The following is a 22,818-nucleotide window of genomic DNA, read 5'->3' on the forward strand; positions in this document are numbered from 1 at the left end:
TGACAACAAGGCTGCAGTCTTCTTTTCTAGAAACAACAAAAGGTCCATTGCTTGCAGATTAATGGACATTAAGTATTTACGTGTAAGGGATGAAGTCAGAAAAGGGCTGATCAACATAGTTCACATTGGAACTGATTTTATGATAGCAGATCCAATGACTAAGGGCTTACCAGTGGGAGTGTTCAAGAAACACATCTACAACATGGGAATGCGAGAGGATTTTGATTCTGTTAATGAGTAGGAGTAGGAAACCCATTTGATTCTGTTAATAAGTGGGAGTAGTAAACCCATTTGATTCTGTTAATAAGTGGGAGTAGTAAACCCATAGCTAGTTCTGTTATGTTTCCTTTCGCTTAATTGGATGCTTTCATAATGTTTTGTTCTCATGTTATGTTATGATAATAATATGAGCCATACTTTTGTATGAGGCTCAGTTCAGGAGTTGAATTTTGTTTATCAACCTGAAACTTTGAATTTTGTCAAACAACACAGTGCTTATGGTGTAGGTACTTGTAATCATAAAGTGCACATGTAGAAGAGATTACATATTGCATTTATGATTCAGTATTCGAAGCTATAAGTGACAAGTTGTTAAAGGGTAATTGCAGCTTTCGGGACTTGTGATCACCTTAGTCTTAGCCTATGTAATATCATTCTTCTTGGACACTCAATTGGGAGAATGTAAGATGTGAGTGTTAAGGAGAATGATTTCTTATTCTCGACAAACTGATAACTCAGTGTATGAGTTATCATGTTGAGGAAATTCTGATCCTACTTGGCTAAGATTAAGAGTCCTAATAACATGCAATTATATTCACGTAACCCTATCAAGACTTGACAAGAGTTCAAAACTTACTAGGACTATATCGAAACCCTAATCTGTTTGGAATATCCGAGGTATCAGTTAATAGGCTTGATATCAAGGGAGTATGGATATATATAGGTCCCCGCACTCACAGCGCCGTCCCTTTTTGAGCGAACCCTATTCTAGCTGGATTATTGGCTGCTGAGTGTAGAAGACCTTCTGTTATTCATTGCAGCAATGTCAAGCTCTTCTTCTTCAGGTAAGTCTATTATGTTTACGTATGCATGTCATTGTATGTATGTGATTCTTTGCATGCAGTGTTTTAACGTCCAACATCTCTCTCTCTCTCTTTCTAAGGAATGCCTAGTGCATGCACAACTAAAATTTTTTCTGAGAACGACAAGGACAGTGGAAGTCCAGAATCGGATCGGATAAAATCCGTCCGGTCATCAATTTCGTAAATTTTGGATCACGATGCGAGTCGCCCCAAACCCTTGATAAAATGCTTGTTTGACAAATTTGAATTCGCTACGATGTATTATTATGTAAGTTTTGTTGCTTATGAGGTATTTATGTTCTGTGCTGTTTAAATGTTCTGTTCTACAAAAGCAATTGCTTGACTTGAGTGAGAACTGAAGGGCTCGCTGGAATGTTCTTAGGGCATCTCCAATGGGGTCAAAATTTAAAATTGAGATGACAAAACCATATTTACATCTTATTTCCATTTCCAGAAGATGTAAATGAGAGTTCTACACTAATGGAAGGGATGTAAATTTGAGCTCTCATCTAATTTTCTCTCTTTGATTAGCGGGACTCATCATCAAAAGACATAACAAAGAATATAAATTTAAGTTCTTATTTATATTTTCCGTTGAATATGAATAATTTAGATTTCATCATTGGAGAATTTTGGCGAAGGAAAAATGTAATATAGATGGTTCATAACCTTGTTTATTCTTTATTTCGCCAGTAGATATGCTCTTAGAGCAACAACTGAGATAAAAAAGCGATTAATACATCCAGTGATGTAGCGTATACAGTAGCGCTGAAGCGCTATCTAGGGGAGCATCCTTATCTGAGAGAGGCATGGACATGAAGGCCCCCATCAATGTGGAGGGTGACCTTGGTTGTGTAACGGGCTACTTTGTTCTCTTCTTTCAACTTGAATATAAAGCTCCCTAAAAGCACAGCAGAAAAGATGAACATCTCTCTATGAGCAAAGTCCTTCCCTAAACAAATCCTTGGACCTGCCTGTTTATGTAAATCACAAAATTTCTTCAATTCTTTTTTTAATAAATAAATAAATAAAATGTGGCATGTATTGATGCTATTCTCTTACGCTGAAGGCTATAAATTTGAAAGGGCTTTCTTCCTGAAAACGCCATTTTCGTCTAGCCATCTCTCTGGCCGAAATTCTTGTGCGTCATCACCCCATAGATACGTCATCCTGCCCATGCTATAAGCATTGTATGCCACCATATCACCTTTTTTGACACTAAATCCATCTGGCCATGTATCATCAGATGAACAGATCTTTGCATTCTATGTCGACAGTGCATATGTCATCACACAAATTGTAAAATAAATAGTCAACAACGATTCAAAATAATTCAAAAAATTCAGAAAGTACGCACATCTGTTTATTTCTGGCCTTGAATTGAATAAATCAAAAGAGAAGTAAGGGAAAAAAATAAACAGAGCCTTTGGAAACCATTTCCCTTGCAATATGTATGCATTTGGTTTAATTAAGATGTTAGTCAAATTACCAATGGAACTGAAGGGCAGAGCCTGAGTGTCTCGGCCAAAGCTGCATAGAGATACTGCATTTTGTTAAGGGCTTCTTCATTAAGACCGTCTGCAAGTTCAACAATGCTTGAATCATCTTTCAGATTTGCCGCTTCTCGAACTTCCTTCGCAACCTTTTCTTGCATATGAGGGTGCTTGCAGAGCATATAAATAACCCATGTAATAGTGCTCGCCGTTGTGTCTCTGCCGGCAACAATGAGACTCAAAATCAAGTCTCTCAAGTACTTTGGATCATTCCCTCTCACTTCCAAAAGCCTTGAAATCATGTCTCCCTTCTTCAACTGTCACTCATCCACATTAATCATATATATTAAGATACTAAACTAATCATTAATTAATGGAATGGAAGGTAATTAACTCACTGCAGGTAGCTCATCCTCTGATGAATTATGGGATGTTTCAATCTTTCTGTTGATTAATTTATAAATAAATTGATCCATCAGTTTAATATCATTTCGCAGCTTTGCTTCTGACCCAATGTTGAGGAACCGTTTGATTTTCCAGGAGAAATCAAAAAAACGATACAGGGTATGTTTGTTTGCTTCATCGAAAGCATGGGCAAACCGGGTGCCTTCTTCATTTGTCCCATACATGGTATCTACTTCCATTCCAAGCAGAATCTTGACGACTGAATCGAACCCCGCTTTCATAATCAAATCCTTCCCAGAACAAAAATATATATATTAAAAAAGAACCAAGATTTAAATATCTGCAGAAGAAATAAAATGACAATTCTATCTATGTGAATATCGAACCATTATTGAAAACTTACTTGGATCTCTATGACTTGGCCGCAGGTTGCCGCTTTAGAAATTATCCCAGCAAGCTTTACTGCTTTGGTTTTGAAAACTCCATTGCTGAAGTCTTTAGCTACTTTGGTTGATATTTCTTGGCTAGATAGCTTCCTTTGATGTATCCACTTTTCGCCATCCACAGCGAAGATCCCATCTCCTAAAACATCTGTCAAAATGTCGTAATTGTACAACCCCTGCAGCAGGTCAAGCTAGTTAATTAGTAGCATAAATTAACGTGTGAGACAATGTAGACCATTTGATAAAAACACAGTTTTGGAATTTTCCAATAGCATGAATTTTGATAAAAACACACGTACCCTGCCATAATTTGCGAAGTTCGTTTTGAGAATGTATTCGATATTTGCAGGATCCACAGTGAAAACGTAATTTACGAACAAGTTAAGTACCCTGAAAGTTTTGTGTTTGTATGCAAACTCAGTGATAAAATCGTGCAGCCTGTGAAAGTTGACGAGGGTGTGTAAGAAGGTTGTGACAACAGGATGGTATCTCTTTGTCTTCTCAGAACTCCGCAATCTTTTCCTAGCATGGGATCTGATCGCAAGTATAGCTAAAACTACTACAGCTAAACTTATTGCTACGGGAGTGGAAAGAAGACCCATGACACTCAGTGGGGGCGGTGAAGAAAAGAAACACCTTGTCTCACCCATTTATAGAGAAAATAAAAATTCCTTTTTCTCTTTTTTTATTTAACTAGATATTTAGGGTGCGTTTGTTGCGCCGGACTGTCTCGGACTGGACTAGCTGCCGGGACTAAGCTGGACTGGCTTAGACTGGACTAAGCTGGACTAACTTAGTGAAGCGTTTGGTGCAGTCTCGGACTAAGAAGCAGGATAAGAAAAACAGTACTGTTCACCAGATTTGTGTTTGCTTAGACTAGGACTACAAATTTTTGCCCTTGTGTAATAGAGTAAAGCTACAAATCTCATGATATGGGTTAATTGGAGCATATTTTTACCATGTATATTATGAATCTTAAAAAAAATTGACAATTGTTTTGTTTCTATTACCTGCTAATAGAATTGGGTTTAATTTGCAAATGTAGCTTGATTTAAACTCTATCACCCAACAGAAGAAAATTAATAGTGGCTAATACATGCAACTTCAACAAATACAAGTACATAAGATCTCCATAATTTAGAAAATCCTAGTTAACATTAGTTAACATTAGCCAAAATAGATCTCCATAATTTACAAAATGGCTAGTTAACATAAGCCAAAATACTAGTGCAAAGCTAAGTTATAAGTCATAACATAAGATTGTATGATTAATAAAATACATCCATGTTAACGTTAATAAAATACATCCATGTTAACATTAGCCAAAATCCTCATCCGCTTGCGTTGTCGCTTAAAAGCCTTTGGACGAACACTTTCTTGAGTTCCGGTTTGATTGCCCTGAACACTCCCACATTTTTTGGTTTATCCAAAATAAGAGACAATGCATCAATTTGATCCATAGGAGAGAGACCCATTGCTTCAAGTTCATTAGCTATGTCAGTATGATCTGCAGTACCTTGAACTAAAGCTTCAGTTACCATTTGCATCATCTTCCCACTTTCAACATAAAAATCTTTCAGTTCACTGATAATTGCCTCGGTTCCATCACTTGAACTTCCCACAGCTCTTTTCCTCTTTCTTTGGCTATTTTCAGATGGGGTGCTTTGTTGGCTTTGTTGGTTCATTGAAGAAACAAAATTATCACCTCCAATATCACTTTCACCAACATGATCATGACTTTGTTCCTCCACCATTTGAGCAGCGGTTTCGGCTACATTACCCGTAGGCCGATCTTTTCCAAATATATATGCAAATCTATCAAACAGTGGAAAATGTTTGCTTCTCCATCCATCGGCTTCTTTATTTCTCTAAGATTATATCAACATAGCAAAACTAAAATTTAGCATGCGTAACAAATATAGCAGCAAGAATATAACTAATGCATAAATAAAATAGGATATGAACCTGCACATAAGTTTGCCATGCGTCATCACTGTCAACTTCAACGCACTTTTTGACATCATTCCATGCAAATCCACTTGTGTTTATCATGTCAACGACCATACTATATGTTTTTTTCCATTTCTTCAACTTGGACTCAATATGTGGATTTACCTTTATATTTGAATGAGGACATAAAACATTGACAGCTTTTGCTATTTCAACCAAAGTACCTTGTTTGAAAGCACCGGTGTCACACCGTTGCTTCCGAGCAACAAAATCCTCAAGAACTCCGAGTAATACTTCTTCCTCAAATGCTTCCCATTTACGCCTTCTTCCTTTTGGCTCTTGAGTAGCATTCAAAAAATTTTCGTTATCCATACCTAAACAAAAAATATTTTAATGAAGGAAAATACCATACAAATAATCAATTTGCATAATATCCAATCAACTTGCATAATATCCAATTAATTTGCATACCATCCAATCATTGTGCTAATATCTAACAAATGCATGATAAAAAGGAATACTAAAATAAAATGTTATCATTAACACATATAGCTAGTTCGGTTGCTGGTTCCTAATTGCTCTCCACTCATTATACATTTCCTGAGCCATATCATTCCTCATTGCAGTCCACTGGTCCGATGTTTGAACACTACCAACATATTCACCTTCTTCTGTATTTTGTCCATCTTCTATTATTGGCAAATTCTCCATTGGATCTACAGACATCTCTTGCCTAATAAGATTGTGTAGTAGGCAACAAGCGGTAATTATTCGACCTTGTGTCCTTATCGGATAGAAAGATGGACTCCTTAGTATCGACCACCTTCCTTTTAGCAAGCCAAAACAGCGTTCAATTACATTCCTTACCTTAGAATGCTTCATGTTAAAATATTCTTCCTTATTAGAAGGTGTTCGTCCCTACCATTCAGATAAATGATAAGGTATTCCTCTATAGGGTGCAAGGAATCCTTCACCATTTGTATAACCACCATCTACAAGGTAATAACAACCTAATGAAAAAAAAAACAGACCTTATTAGTGTTTTGTAGTTGACAAACAGAACTAAACCTAACTTACAAAGTTGAGACTAAGTAATAGTCTTACCCACTGGTACCTTAAAACCATTAGGCCTACTAATTGCATCATGTAGCACTCTAGAGTCTGATGCGGAACCCTCCCACCCCGGAAACACATATATGAACTGCATATCTCCTGAACACACACCTAACACATTAGTTGCGACTCGACCCTTTCTTGTTCGGTATCTTGGTTTGTCAATTTCAGGTACATGCACATCAATGTGTGTTCCATCCAATGCTCCCAAGCAATTCTTAAAAATAAAAAATAAAAAAGTTTTTGTTAATTTATACAAAGGGAATGAAGAGTTAAAGCTTAGGGAAAATGAAAAAAATTTCACATCATACCTTAAAACATCGCCACCTAGGATCTGTAGAATCAATAGGCACAGGCTGGGGGACTTTTAGTAGGATACCTTGTAATCGCAAAATTCCTTGCAATACGCTATTGAAATACCTACTTATAGTCTCTCCCGACCTATAAAATCTACCGCCAACACTACGATTCTTAGTATGATGTGCTAATATTTGTAAAGTCATACACACCTGTTCCTCTACAGACACCAAACCATCAGTTTTTACCCTCCCATCTTGACGAAGTAAGTCGCATAATATGCCAAAAGTCCTTCTATCCATTCTTAATTCGTTGACACATTCAGTATCAGTATTCCCTATTATACCATTCAGATAACACAAACTAATCTCTCGTCTAATAAGTGAACGGTTAGTCAATGTGGGTCGTTCAATATGTCTCTGTTTGCCACGTAGCATCATCACCACAAGAATCGTACAAATACAAATTGTCTCTAAATAAGACATCTCTAACAATAAGATCAATAAAAGCTTCCTTCGATCCATATCTATCCAAAAAAAAAAAAAAACAATAGTATGAGGATTGCTATCATTCCTAGGCATTGCATGTGAAGAGGGAAATTAAAGGACACCTGTAATGCAGTAGCCTTAGCCTTAGCCTTCTGTTTATGCTCATCTTCTCTGCAACAAACAACCACAAAAAATTGCAATTCAGCATCAACCACACACCATACAAAACATTCACATTGTAATATCATGGTTATAAACCAAGTACATACACACACACTCATGGACAAATGTGCAAAATACACATACATACTCACACTCACACTCACACTAACACACACACACGGACATACACACACACTGCACACACACTGCACACTGCATACATACTGCATACATACACACACACACACTGCACACACACACACTGCACACACACACACACACTGCATACATACATACACACACACTGCACACACACACACTGCATACACACACACACTCACACTCACACACACTCACACTCACACTTACACTCACACTCACACACACTCACACTCACACTTACACTCACACTCACACACTGCACAGTCACACACACACACACACGGGGACAGAGTGCAACACACTCTTACCCTCACACACACACTCTGTTTTTATACTCACACACACACACACGCACACACACACATACACACACTGCATACACACACACACTGCACACACACTGCACACTGCATACATACTGCATACATACACACACACACACACTGCACACACACACACACACACACACACTGCATACATACATACACACACACTGCATACACACACACACTGCATACATACTCATACTCATACACACACTGCACACACACACACTGCATACATACACTACACACACACACTGCACCCACTGCACACACTGCACACACACACACTGCACACTGCATACATACTGCATACATACACTCACACACACACTGCACACACACACACACTGCATACATACATACACACACTGCATACACACACACACTACATACATACTCATACTCATACACACACACTGCATACATACACTACACACACACACACTGCATACATACTCATACACACACTGCACACACACACACACTGCACACACACACACACTGCATACATACCGCATACATACACACACACACACTGCATACACACTCACACACACACTGCATACACACACACACTGCACACACACTGCACACTGCATACATACACACACTGCATACATACTGCATACATACTGCATACATACATACACACACACACACACTGCACATACACACACACACTGCATACACACACACACTGCACACACACAGTGCATACACACACACACACTGCATATACATACACACTGCAAACACAGTACATACATACACACACTACATACACTACACACACACTACATACACTACACACACACACTGCATACATACACACTGCAAACACAGTACATACATACACACACTACATACACTACACACACACACTGCATACACTACACACACACCCTGCAAGTACACACACACTACATACACCCTGCATACATACACACTGCAAACACACTACACACACACACTGCAAACACTACACATATACACACACTACATACACTACACACACACTGCATACATACACACTGCAAACACAGTACATACATACACACACTACATACACTACACACACACACTGCATACACTACACACACACCCTGCAAGTACACACACACTGCATACACCCTGCATACATACACACTGCAAACACACTACACACACACACTGCATACATACACACTGCAAACACTACACATATACACACACTACATACACTACACACACACTACATACACTACACACACACTGCATACATACACACTGCAAACACAGTACATACATACACACAGTACATACACTACACACACACACTACACTACATACACTACACACACACACTGCATACACTACACACACACCCTGCAAGTACACACACACTGCATACACCCTGCATACATACACACTGCAAACACAGTACATACATACACACACTACATACACTACACACACACACTACATACACTACACACACACAGAGACACACACACACGCAGACACACACACACAAGCACAAAGTACTCCCATTGTTGAAACCCCAATTTTTAAAAATCGAAAACAACATGTGGGTAGGACTTCCAAGTTTTACAACATTGACATCCTAAATTCCCAAGTTCCATCTCATCTTATGAAAAGCCCAAATCCTAATTTCAATTTCACCTAAATATCAAAACCCTAATTTATTCAAGTGCAGATCTCTATGATTCAAAAATTATCAAACCCAAAACAATCAAATCACATAAAACTCAGTAAAATTACCTTCTACAACACAAATACATGCAATTAATAGAAGAATCGAAGTTTACCGTACAACTCAGATGAGGCGAGCAGATGCAGAGACAGGAAGGCGCTCAGAGGAGGGTGAGGAGGAAGAAGATGAGAGAGCACGGCAACGAAAATGAGAGGGAACGTAGAGATGAGGACGAGGGAAGACAGGAGGAAGGGACGAAGGGACGAAGGGAAGGCAGAAACTCTCTCGGTTTGCTCTGGCTTACGAATCCGCTGGGTTTTGGGGTTGCTCGCGAAGACCACCTAAGGAGGTCTTTAGTCCGACCGAGTCCGGCTTAAGCTCATTAAAGCTAATCCGGTTGCACACCAAACACAGGACTATAGTCCTGTCCAGTCCAAGCCTTGCTAATCCTGTCAAACAAACGTGCCCTTACAGTATTATAAAAGTTTGTATCTAACTTGGCTGTATTCAATGCCTTGTCACGTCAAGCTCGCAAGTAATTTCCATTAAATTTCTTTTAGTACAATATAAACCAACGTGGTTACTTAGAATTATTGTTTAGTTATATTCTTTTTTATTTATAAATACGAAGTTTTAAGTTTGAATCACAACGAATTTACAATCAATTTATTTCTTTAACTCCTTAGAATAATTTTATCATTGTATAAAGAAAAACAACAACAAACAACCCCATCCCAAAAGAGTGAGACAATTCTACATTTAACAAAACCGATCTAAGCGGGTCTTATTTGATTGGTTATTACAGTTTGAGAAATCATTACCGACATATACGGTTTGGGCAAAGACCTTGCCCATCCTTAATTAATTTGGATTTCAGAGAATTTTAATAATACTTTTTTTAACTGACAGATTTTAAATAATTTTAATAAACTTTACAATTCTATATGAATTTTGACATATTTATATAGTCTTGCCCATCCTGCAGCTTTTCGTTTCAAGTCATTGGATCATGAATATTGTTGGAGTCTTGGAGACGATTATATATTTATATACCAAACGTGTTATCCTATGATAATCAACGTCAATCAAGACGACTAGGTTAACAAACACTATGCACCCCTATTCCTATTGCCACCAATCTTATAAATAAATCAGAATGTGTTTGTCAAAAAAGCATCACATCGCCAAAATTTAATTGGCTTTTCCTGCTGACCACATAATTTGCTGGCAATAAGAGACTACTAGGATTAGTTTGAGGGTTTAAAGACTTGGACTGGAACTTCAGGACCCAGTTTCTGGAATTGGCTGTGGGGTTTTGTGTTGAAGGGAGATAATGAGACGACACAATGATAATGGTCGGTTGTTTGGAAGTAGGATAAATGCAGGAGAAGCTTAAAAAGGAATCCTAGGGTGGAGGTGAGATTCTTTATAACCTTTGTTATACATAAAATTTGGGGGTATTTTTGCTCACCACCATAAACTATGGTGTATGATCACCACACACCTAATCAATTAACACATGTCATTTCACTTAATCTTGATTAATTTTTTTTCAAAATTGAAAAAACTAACATTTAATGTGAAAGTTAACTAGACTTAAGTGAAATGACACGTGTCAATTAATTCTCAAATCCTACCGTCTCTTTCTTAATGAAGTCTTTCAAAATCTATGACATTTTGAATGCCTACATAATTGTAACTTGGATTTTAAATATTAATTGACTACATGTGGATTTTGATGTATTCTTCAAAATCCTATTAAATCTTACTTTGACTACACCTTGATTTCATAGTTATTAAAAATAATATTTTAAAGTCCTAATTGACTACACTCTTATTCTAAAATCATTTAAAATCCTTTCAAATTGATAGATTTCAAAGGATTTTAATAGACTCTATAATCCTAAATGGATTTTTATCATAGATTTGTATGAACTTCTTTTATAAATTTCTTAGGATTTAAAAAAAATTGAGAATCACATGCAAAACCGTTAGATCATTTTTAATGAAATTCTGTGGTTGAAATTAAAATTCCCTCATCACCTACCTGAACACCAAATGATGCTCTCGGAAACACTCGCCTCTCGCTCTCGCGAAGAAGGGGAGCATGAGTAGAATATAATTTCAAGAACCGGTAAATTCATAATAGGCAATAAATATTACTTCATTTGGAGGTTAGAACAGCTTATTGGATTGAGAACTAACTGGTGACTTGTGACCAGTAGTAGAACCATGCTCTTGCATATATGGCTCTAGATAGAATCGAGCACGGAAAACAGGCAACTGTGTAAATATGTTGGAGGTACTGCAAAAGGATATAGCAGATCATTTAAAAACATTTTGCAAGCAGTATCCTTGTCTATCATGTCTTTGTTACAGAACTAATTCCTCCACATTTCGTTATCGTCTGCTCTAAACTAAAAGGCAATTGCAATTTTCTTTGCATTAGAAGGAATTGCTATCGCGTTTTTCGTTTCTTCTGTTCCTTTGAGCATTGCATGTTTGTGAAATTCTTCCACCCTTCTGCTTTGGAAAAAAGAAAATTAAGTATAGTAGTATGTATTGTATACCTATATATTCAGTTTAAGCACAGGTTGTTAGCTTCTTAATTTTTATGTCCACCTTTTATAAACATATTCGTGAGTTGGCCCCGAGCTCGATTGCCCTTCCCCACTCTGTGTGTGTGTATGTATGTATTATATATCGTTTGTAATTTGAGACATTCAAATTAGCTTGAGAGAGAAGGTAGAACAATGGCTGGATTTCCCAGAGAACATTGTAGTGAGGTGGGCATTCTTAGAGAGAAGTAGAGAAGCTTGAAAATAAATCTTATGGGTGGAGATGAGATTCTTTATAAGCTCAGTTATGCATAAAATTCACTTTCAAATTCTACAAAATCTCATACTTAAACTTTATGACATTTTGAATACCTATAGATTTGTCTAGACTCTTTAACATCCTAATTGATTACACCTAGATTTGAATACATTTTTTAAATCTTGTTAAATCCTACTTTGAATACGCCATGATTTTAAGGTCCTTTAAAATATTTTTTTAATCTTAACTGATTGCATCATGATTTTAAAATCTTTTAAAATAATTTCAAATCTTATTTGATTACACCCCTTTAGTTTGGCCTTTTAATTGGCAAAGAAGATTCTCTTAATAAAGGTAAAGACTTTTAATATTGATTTCTCCAATTCTACGCCCAAAAAGCATGGCTAGACTTGAATTACGAATAATCACCTTAGGAAGTGACTCATAGAATTTCAATAAGAGTTGTTTTATTGACATGGCACAATTTATTGACTACACCCCACTTAAATTTATAATATTAACAAACTTATTTGTCCTAACAAAAATGACTATTTAAACTGTAGAACATGCATATTGAATAACGTTTATTTTCTAAACACACCTCACAAGTCCATCGTTTACACAATTCAAAAAGAATTTGGTATGTTGAAATAAGTGTGATATTTAGCAGTACATGATCGCGCATGAAGAACTTGTATGTAGAACATGCTTGTACTTCAAAATTATTCAACTTTTTATTTTTTCCAAACAGTAGAATTACCCTTTCTTGCTCTTTAATTTCTGATTTTTTTCCAGGACATTAGAAAACCTAATACCCAAAATTTCACAAAAATTTAAAACCCATTGACAAATCCCGCTTCGCTTACCAGCACGACACTTGTTTACTTCCTTACAATCCTGTTTTCACAGTTTAGGCTGCTCTTATTTCGCTCGCTGCTACAATGAAAATTGCTTTTGCTTGAAAAAAAAACAAATAAAATATTTCTGAACATTTGATTTCGTATTAAAGACAAATAAGAGTTCCTGAAGACCACTTCGTGAAGATGACGAATATGATATTTATTTGGCATTGAACATATTGATGTTAGTATTGGGTGGAGTGTGGAGTGAAATGGTAGTTTTGACAAGTTAAGTGGATGTATTAAGTTAAATTTTACTTTGAAAAGTAATTGTATAGTGTTTTTAGTAAGTGAGGTGCAGTGAATAAAATATGGAGCGTCAAAAAACAATCATTTCAATAAGAGAAATGCTAAAGAGACTCTTTTAAAGTTAGACTCTTAATGAATTTTCTATTATCTCATAGTTTAACGTTAATTTTGTGCTAACATTATAAAACATTATGCAAAAAATATGAAATGTTAGAGAGTCTATAAGCAATCCTATTGTTGAGATAGTCTCCTTATCAGTTAGTATTTCTCTTTCAATAAATATCTTCTATGTATTTATGATAGGTACTGCTATTTACATAGCTATTTTTACTTCTTACACATTCTTGTTAATTTTTATCTATTGATTTTCTCCAACCATTTAATTCAACTGTCGAAAATCAAGACGAGTGTGTGTGAGATAAAAATAAGTGTGTGGATAGCACCAAAACACTTATTAAATAAATAAATAAATTAAATATTAATAAAAAAGTGCTTTATATAATGTTAACAGTGTTAGGTTGGAAATTTATTGGGAATTAGGTAGGAATTGAATGGTAGGAACTAAATGGAGTTGTACTGTGTCTACTTACGTTGCGTACGGGGACATAGAAATCGAACGACCGAGATAAATGTGACACACATGTGAACTCAAACTCATCGGCAAGTTTTACATGTCTAGTGTTTGGACCTGGATTGTCTGCCCTCCCATTCCATACATTTCTTATTCCCTTCTATTTTTGTGGTTACGGTTAAGCAACGTCAACATTTTATATTGATTTTTTTTTTATAGAAATAATAAGATAAAAAGTAATGAGAATATAAAATGCTGACGTGGCTTAACCGTGACCACATAAATATGAGGGGATGGGAAGGGTATGAGACAGGGGAGGGCAGCCAATTCAGGTCCCTAGTGTTTATGTCATTTTCCTTTGGTCAATCCAATTCATCCATATGATGCATTATGAAATTTACATGTGATTGAATATTTTTATGGAAAGGGTGTTAGTCGTTTATCCATGTGTTCTAGGTTTGAAATTCTTAAATTATTGTAATAATTTTGAATATTTCCATTCCTTTTAATAATAATAAATTTAAAAAAAATGACAAATTATGAAATAATATCAATTAGAACATATAAACTAAGAAAACGTCTTATATTTCGATAAAAATCAAGGTTCTAAAAAACGCTAGCGCTAGTCGGGCGGGAGGCTAGTGCCTAGCGTCTAGGCACCTAGGCGGCCTAGTCGGATTTAGATAAATTTCTTATATATCTTGTAAATAAGTGCACATTAACATTTCCAAAAAATTATACTTGTATGAAATTCATGGATAAGATAATAAAAAAAATGATAAAATACAAAAAAAATTATCTAACAAATCCAAAATTTAAAAGCACATTAAGCATATATGTCATATAACTTAAAACATTTTGAATTATTATATCTAATTTAAAAAAAAATTAAAGTAATAATATTGGGTTGGATGGTTCATAATAAAGAGAAAATTCTGATGTTCATATGATGGTTCATAATAATATTTTTTAGAGATCATATTAATTTATGTTGAATTTAAAGAGAAATAAAGGTGTCAAATATGTGTATGTGGAAAGGGCACACCCATCATTACCTTTAATATATGTCAAATATGTGGATGTGGAAGCATGGGAACTTTGCAGTCTGCACCAATACTTAATGGTGACATCTTCAACCTGACACACCCATCATTTTTTAGGAGAAAAAACAAGGAACTGAACTGACAGCCTATGGCTTTTTACACAAAGCAATTTGATGCTAGCTGTCCAAATTTGATTGGAGAGAAACTAAGAAAAAAAATTAAATAAGAAGAGTGTGTAGAGTGGTCACGTGGTGTGAAAGGAAGAGAGAGAACGTCTTCATCTTCGTCTTTCCTCTTCTTTACCAAACCGAGCGAGAACTAGAAGAAACCAAAAAAAATGCAGCTTATATGCATTCTTGAAAACATAACAAAACTGAAATTTCTGGATCGCCTAGGCCACTCAGTCGCCCGCCTAGGCCGCCCAAAGGTTGCCCAGGCTGTCTCGACGCCCGCCTAATCCCTGTCCCGATTTTGCGTTAATCCCCTCGGCCGGCCACTGCCCAGCGCCTAGGCGGCCACCTAGGCCGATTTTTAGAACACTAATAAAAACTCACACCAAACACATTACATAGCATCCAATCATTGTACGAAAGAAAGCATACATACAAAATAAGTAACTGATTTGTTAGTTGATCTTCAAACAAAAGAGAAAAATAAATGAGAGTTTGAACGAAAAGTTCACGGTACTGTTTACTTTAATGAAAAACCATATTTTTACACTAAAAAGTCAATCTTGATACTATTCACTTTACCCTTTATTTTGTCCTTATCATTAAAACTCAAAATTTTCAAACCATTTTCATTAGTTTTTCTAAAAATAAAAGTATATTTAGGAACATAGCGTATCGTTATCTTGTTTTGCAAATGAATACTGAAAACTAGACCTAGCATTTTCAACCTGACCCGTTAACCCGACTCGATCCGATCCGTTAAAATTAGTATTCGGGTGAATGATAAACGGATCGGGTGGTTAACAGGTCAACCCATTAATCAACCGTTAAATAACAAGTCATTTTGGGTGAACTCGCGAAACCCGTTATTGAGGACTTTTGTGTAATTTCAATAATCCTGGTAAAAAACCCTTAGGTCCTTCACGACTCTCTCTTGCGCACGCCATTGCTATCTGAGAGATCGCTATGCTCCTTCCCTTCTGGCTCCGGTTATCTCTTTCATCTTCTTCCCTTAAAATTTTTACTGAACTCCACCACTCTCTCTTTCTGGTAAGCTCCGATTCCCTTCCACCTGCTAGCCAATGGAACCACCTTGGTCAGAGGAGTTGACAAGGGCGTTGGGATTGGAGACGTTCTGCAGACAGGACACGTAGGGTTCAACCGTAGCCACAAATCAACGCACTTGAGGTGAAAGAGGTGTCTACAATCTGGCAGTAGCCGCAAGACATATGGAGCAGCAGGAGGCAGTGGAGTCTTTCTTTTGGAGCTTGGCCTCGGAGTAGAGCATTTTCGGGTAGCTTTGAATCGTGTTGTCATCGAGATTCCCCTTCCATTTCCTCGGAGTAGGTAGTGGAGTCTTTCTGCAGATTGGATGGAAAAAAAAAAGGTTAAGTTTGGGTGATCCGTTAAATTAACAGGTCGGATTAAATCCGACTCAAACCTAATAAACCCATCCCGTTTACAGGTCTACTGAAAACTACATTTGAAAACTTGGGCCTCCAAGTTTCCCTTCTACATCGGTTTGTTTCTAATATTAGTACTTCAAAGTCCATGTGAATTCTATGAATACGTGCTCGGCATCATCAAACATGGACCGTCTGCAAGTTCTTCTTAATCAATGCTTTTATCATTTTTCCAATTCGTTGCTTCTCTAACATCGTTTGCAGCCTTTTCGGCAGTCTGAGAGGGATTTTAGTTCTAATATTGAAGGAAACTCAACAAATTATTGGAGGAAATGAAAGTGTCGTTTGCTTCCTTGTTCCTTGTGGGCACTTTTCTGCCGGTTTTACATGTGGAGCAATCAAGGTATATAAATCTGAATCACTGTGACTACCTACCGCTAAATAAACGAAGAGTTGGATTTCTAATCGGATTCATCGTTCAGGATTGCCGAATATATAGTCTTGTAGCTTGTCCCACATGCCGGAGAAAGATGGAGAAAGCGAGGAAGATTTTTACAGTTCGCCTGCACACGATTTCCCCGAGTCCAATTCCACATTCTCAAACGTTACTTGTATAAAGGAAAAAAAAAGGCTTTTTAGCCAAAATGATCTCTAAGATTTGCATAACTCATCACTTTGGTCCTGAGTTTGTCCATCATCAATCATTTTGATCATTCCTTAAAAAATTATGTTAAATAAGGACAAAATAACAAAAATACCCTCAATTTAATAAACAATTGACCAAAATAATTTGATAAAAATCGAGGGTCTTTTTGTCATTTTTTCCTTATTTAAATGAGATTTTTCAAGGAAGAACCAAAATGATTTATGGTGGACAAACTCAGTGACCACTTCTATTGATTTCAAATCTTAGAGACCAAAGTGATGAGTTATACAAATCTCAATGATCATTTTCACTAAAAAACTAAGAAAAAATAACCATTATGGTTGGGACTTAAAGAAGTTGTGTCCAATCCATCCAGTAGAAAAGGATTAAGGATTCTTTTTTAATCAAAGCCAATAGTCCCTCGTTACTGCCCAAAGTAGAACTCATAGGTTGACATGACAGGATTGGGACCGGTGACCAGAGTTGGGGCGACGAGTTGACAATTGATGAAGTAAAATCAGTAGATCCAGCTCAAGGTTACTCTGCATTTGCAGGATTCTAATCTTGAAGCCCAAGGTAACCCTGCATTTGCAAGATTCTAATCTCGAGGGTCTTAATGTAAATGTACAAAAAAAAATTAAACGAAAATAACATTGAAAAGCTATCAGAACATTCATTTATAAATGATGGTACAAACAACAGTTTAATTACTTACAAGTAATCATTTGAAATACCAATAGGGAATATACACGAAAATACCTTGGAGGTCATCTGGCTCATATTTAAAGGTTGATACTATCTATACATCCATTTTTATTTCTTACACACCCGTGTTATTTTATATTCTTTAATTTTCTTCAATTCATACGATTTGACAGCCGAATTAAAAATGATGAGAGGTAAAAAGAGTGTTGATTAGTTGTGGAAGGCTCCCGCGCCATTGTCGTGCAGTTTAATTACTTACTTCGACTATAATTTATACTATATACATCATATGGTGTCTACTCCTATTTACAGCTGCCATTTTTTATGGATCATCACTGAGATTCTAGGTAGGAGCTATGACCTTGTACGTTAACTCGGCTGGTGAGGGAAGGTCTCATTGTAACAATTGAAGACTCGTTCGCTCCGGCTTTTAGAGCAGCTCTTCCGGCTTCCAGGAACCTCTTGACTGCATCCTCTGCGTAACTGTTGGCTTCACGCACTGTCATGGTTTCGCCGATATCAGGGTAGGTTTTGAGGACATGATCGCCATTGAGCTGGGATGCAAGCTGGATCAGCTCCACTTGGAATTCTGAGAGGCTCGAATCTTCTCTGGGTCCGCCTGGCCTCAGTGACTTCGTCACCTCTGGAAGAGTTTCTGTAACACAGAAATGGATGACGATGAGCATTCAGAATGGAAAATGCAAGGGCGTTAATCAGAAAGGAAAATTTTAATCAGAAGGATTTTTGCAAACCTGGACAGTCGTCACGAGGAGTACTGCGGAGGGTAAAATAATTCTCGAAAGTACCAGCCCATGCATCTCTCTTTGTCAGGAAGTTCGATTTCAAATTGAATAGCTTCTTTACAGTGGCGGCGATTGAAGAATGCTCAAATTGGGAATGTGGTGTCGGCCCTTTTGGCTCATGGATCACTGCACCAAAAATACCAAAAGTCAATAGATAAGCAAAAGCCCCGAACTAAAATCTCATAGAAACATAAACAAGTACATGCCGCATCAAGCAAGCCAACTAGCTATTGTCTAGCAGTACTTCCCTTTCTATAAGGTTGAAAGAGTTCCCCGCCTTCGAATCCTCTCTCCCCATTGATCGAAAAATGATAACGGATCATGGTATCACAACATAGAGAGGAAGGAAGGGAAAACAATATCCAACGACATGGTTCTTCATGCAAAATTATGTTGTCCAAACATTCGGGAAATATAAGATTAAGGAAATGATAACGATACAAAACTTAAGCTTGGTCATCCTAACAACTTTGTGACACCGAAGAACACTGTCTTCAAATCGAACCCTCCCCATAACAGCTTAACAATTTGCCCATAAAGAACTTGTAGTGCATTGACGTTAAACTGTGAGGTAGACAAGAACCAATTCACCGTTCTAACGGACACTTGACCTTAATTATTCAATTCATCTAAAATATCATAATCAACCAATGTCGAATAAATGACAGTTATTTAACTATAACACTATTCATTAATCAGCAATTTAACTGTAATGCTACTCAATCAAAATAATAAAAAAAACAACTGAAAAAACCGAGAAGCAGAGAACTCACCGGTACCCTTTTCGACCCATGGCGAGACGAGTATGGTCGGCACCCGCACACCCAACCGGTCAAACCGGAAATAATATGGTTCGTTCCCCACGATCCCATCTGGGCTCGGCACGTCTGAAACCGGCGTCGGCACGTGGTCATAAAACCCGCCGTGCTCGTCGTAAGTAATCAGCAATGCCATTTCTTTCCACTGCGGGCTCGCCCTCAGCGTCTCGTACACCTCCTTCACGAACCTCTGCCCGCGCGCCACGTCATGCGACGGGTGGTCGTCGTTGGCGGGAAGCTCCTTGACATCGAAGTACCTCTGCTCGATTACCGCGTAATTCGGCAGCTTCCCCAGCTGAGCGTGCCGCTTGAAAGTCAGCGCGTAGCTGTGGAATTTCGTCACATGCTTCAGTTTCCTCAGGCTCTTGAAGAAGAGAGTGGCGGGGATGTTCTGGTAATAAATGCCGAAGTCAAGGTCATTTTCGTCCAGAGAGTCGAAGATCGTCTTCTGAGGGAAGCCGTGGATGAGGTCCTTGCGGACGTTGCTCATGGCGCCGTGTGACGTGGCCGAGTGGATGTAGAACCGGTTCGGCTGAGTTGACGCCGGTACGGAAGCAAACCACCGGTCGAACACGGCGAACTCGTTAGCCAACTCGGTGTAGACCGGGAGGACTTCCGGCTTAAACCCGCTCATCACCGTTCTCGCCATCCCCTCGCCCATACTCTCCGCCTGCTGAGCGAACCCGTTCATCGGAGCCGGGTTCTCGGAGCTCTCGTTCGACCCGAATATCTGTTCTCGAATCGCCTGAAACGAGTGGCCTGGGTCGGAGTCGACGAAGAAGGCGTCGCTGGAGACTCGGACTCGGGGCGAGCCGGGTTCCGAGACGGAAATTGGGTTCGATTCGTTCCCGTTCAGGCCGTCGATGTCAGGTCGGGTCGACTTAAGCCAGCCGAAGATGTGGTCAAAGGAGCGGTTTTCCATGACCACGACGACCACCGTTTTAATGGGTCCTTTGATTTTGGGCGTTTTGCGTGCCGCAATGAATTGGGTGGAGACCAACAAGAGGTGGAAGAAAAAGAGAGCCCAGAGGATGCGTTTTCGCCGGAAAGCCATCGCCGGAGCCTGGAACTTGGAGAACCCGGTAAAACCCAGAGAGATAAAGCGAAAGGCTGTGGCTTTGAAGTGTAAATTGTATGTATTTGTAGCGAAAAATGGTGGGAAAAGGTATATGCTTTGAAGGATAAACCACCTTTCGAGTCGTTTTCTTCTGAATCCAACACCTCAGAAAAAGATAAGATAGCGATCATCGAGAAAGACTTTGTCTGAGACTAGTCTGGGGAAGAAACTACTCTGGGGGAGTTGTGAAATGGGACATTTTTTTTCTGAGATGAAGTTGGAAACACGTAAGGCCAAAAAGCATAAAGCAAGAACCGAGTTGGGGCCAAGTGGCTTTTCGAGAAGCAGAATTTTAAACTTCCGAAGACATCTTTTATCAATTTTTGACCGTCGATCCAATAAATCGAAACAAATTAAATAACAAAAATTAATAAGAATAAAGATAAAATTAAGTGTGATGATAATACTAACCTACCTTAATACAAAGAAAATAAATATAATATTTCTCTATATTTCTTCGCTTATTTTATGTCTCTCGTTTGGATGTCGAACTCTTTAAAATATCTGTTGGTAGTAAGATGAGCTAAGGTTTGTTCTTTATTGATTAAATATTGTGGTTGTATTGAAATACTCGCCATCACAAACTATGTAAATTAATTAAGTATAAGGCCACTCGTAACATAAACATTATATACCCGGGACGTGCCATTCATTCTTATTGGAACAAATGTAGAAGAAATTAAGGACGGCTGCGCCGTTGATGCATATGAGTTAGTCCAACATTTTGTTTTGCATACGAATGTCTGGATGCGATACCTTTCACACAGTACGTGCAGGGACAAAACTAGAGATTTGTCTGAATAAGGGCATCCTTAAATAACAAAGTCATAATAAAAAAGTTCAAGAATTTATTGAACAAAACACTATATATTAATCTATAAAGTTTTTCATACAACATATTACAATATTTCTCGACATGTTTTCATGTTTTAAAAGCGTTGTATAACAACATTATTACAATATCTCTCTCTGTAAAAATAACCAAGTTATTATTAATTCATTGATCTCTAAATTAGAAAGTTAAATTCTAAATTGTAATGCTAAAAACGAATTAATGAAGTAAAATCAAAATACCTTGTGAAGTAAAGTTTTTGTGTTGAATTTTGATATTAATTGAACTCCAACTGTCTATATATTCCAAATTCAATTGAGTTTTGGTAGAATGAAGGAAGAGGAAAAACTTGGAGAAGATGAGGACAAGAATTGTTTTGTCGTGATGGGATGAGTTTTGTGAGGATTGGTAACCCAGGGTTAGGAAAACGAGGAGGGGCAATTTTATTATTATTATTATTTTGTAGCAAATGATATTATCTACACTTAGGAGGAGGTGGACTTAGCCTCACAACAGAGATGCGCAATTATATTAACTTTTAATTGAATTGTCAAGGTCATTGGGGATGAAAAATGGTAAATTTAGGTTAGTTGTCTACATTTTATTTTTAATTGTAGTTTAATTAGATTGGAATGCCAACTATACATTTTTATTTTTATTTTGTAAATCTAGGCTTACACTAGCTCCGTCCTTAGGTGGGCACAATTTGAATTTTACATGCAAGAATCTCGCTAATTGTGTGAGATGTGTCGCATACAGACAGTATAAACCAAATAAAAAGTTAGAGAAAAAAAATTAACTTAAGTATTAACTAATCAATTACACACATCTGACGACTGTCCTTAGCATTGACCGTAAAATGAATCCAAAATGTTTCACACGCTGAAGGTGGTTGATATAGTTGGCACATATTGTCAAAACTTCAAATCTACCAAAATAATGAAAAGGACCCAAAGGCCAAAGGTCTATAAGGGTGCGTTTGGTACGCAGACGGGACGGAACGGAACGGGACAGGACGGGACGGAACGGAACGGAATGGAGGTTCGTGTTATGTTTGGTATGCATAGGACGGAACGAAAAAAAATGACGAATCAGACCCCCAAACAATTTCTTTCTCTTCAAATCAAACAC

The 22,818-nt window shown here is 37.5% G+C and overlaps 1 protein-coding gene and 1 pseudogene across 1 annotated transcript; both read right to left on the reverse strand.

Moving 5' to 3' along the window:
- Positions 1-1,647: 1,647 nt before the first annotated feature.
- Positions 1,648-4,055, reverse strand: LOC126589038 (cytochrome P450 704C1-like; annotated as a pseudogene).
- A 14,005-nt stretch (positions 4,056-18,060) lies between these two features.
- LOC126589036 (non-specific phospholipase C1-like) lies at positions 18,061-21,111 on the reverse strand. Its single transcript, XM_050254220.1, has 3 exons — positions 19,694-21,111; positions 18,870-19,046; positions 18,061-18,772 (listed from the first exon to the last, which is right to left on the reverse strand). Exons 1-3 carry the CDS (start codon positions 20,790-20,792, stop codon positions 18,450-18,452), a joined length of 1,599 nt encoding a protein of 532 aa, XP_050110177.1. The 5' UTR covers positions 20,793-21,111; the 3' UTR covers positions 18,061-18,449.
- Positions 21,112-22,818: the final 1,707 nt, after the last annotated feature.

This window comes from Malus sylvestris, chromosome 11 (genome assembly GCF_916048215.2).
Source record: "Malus sylvestris chromosome 11, drMalSylv7.2, whole genome shotgun sequence".
In the NCBI taxonomy this organism is placed as follows: Eukaryota; Viridiplantae; Streptophyta; class Magnoliopsida; order Rosales; family Rosaceae; genus Malus; species Malus sylvestris.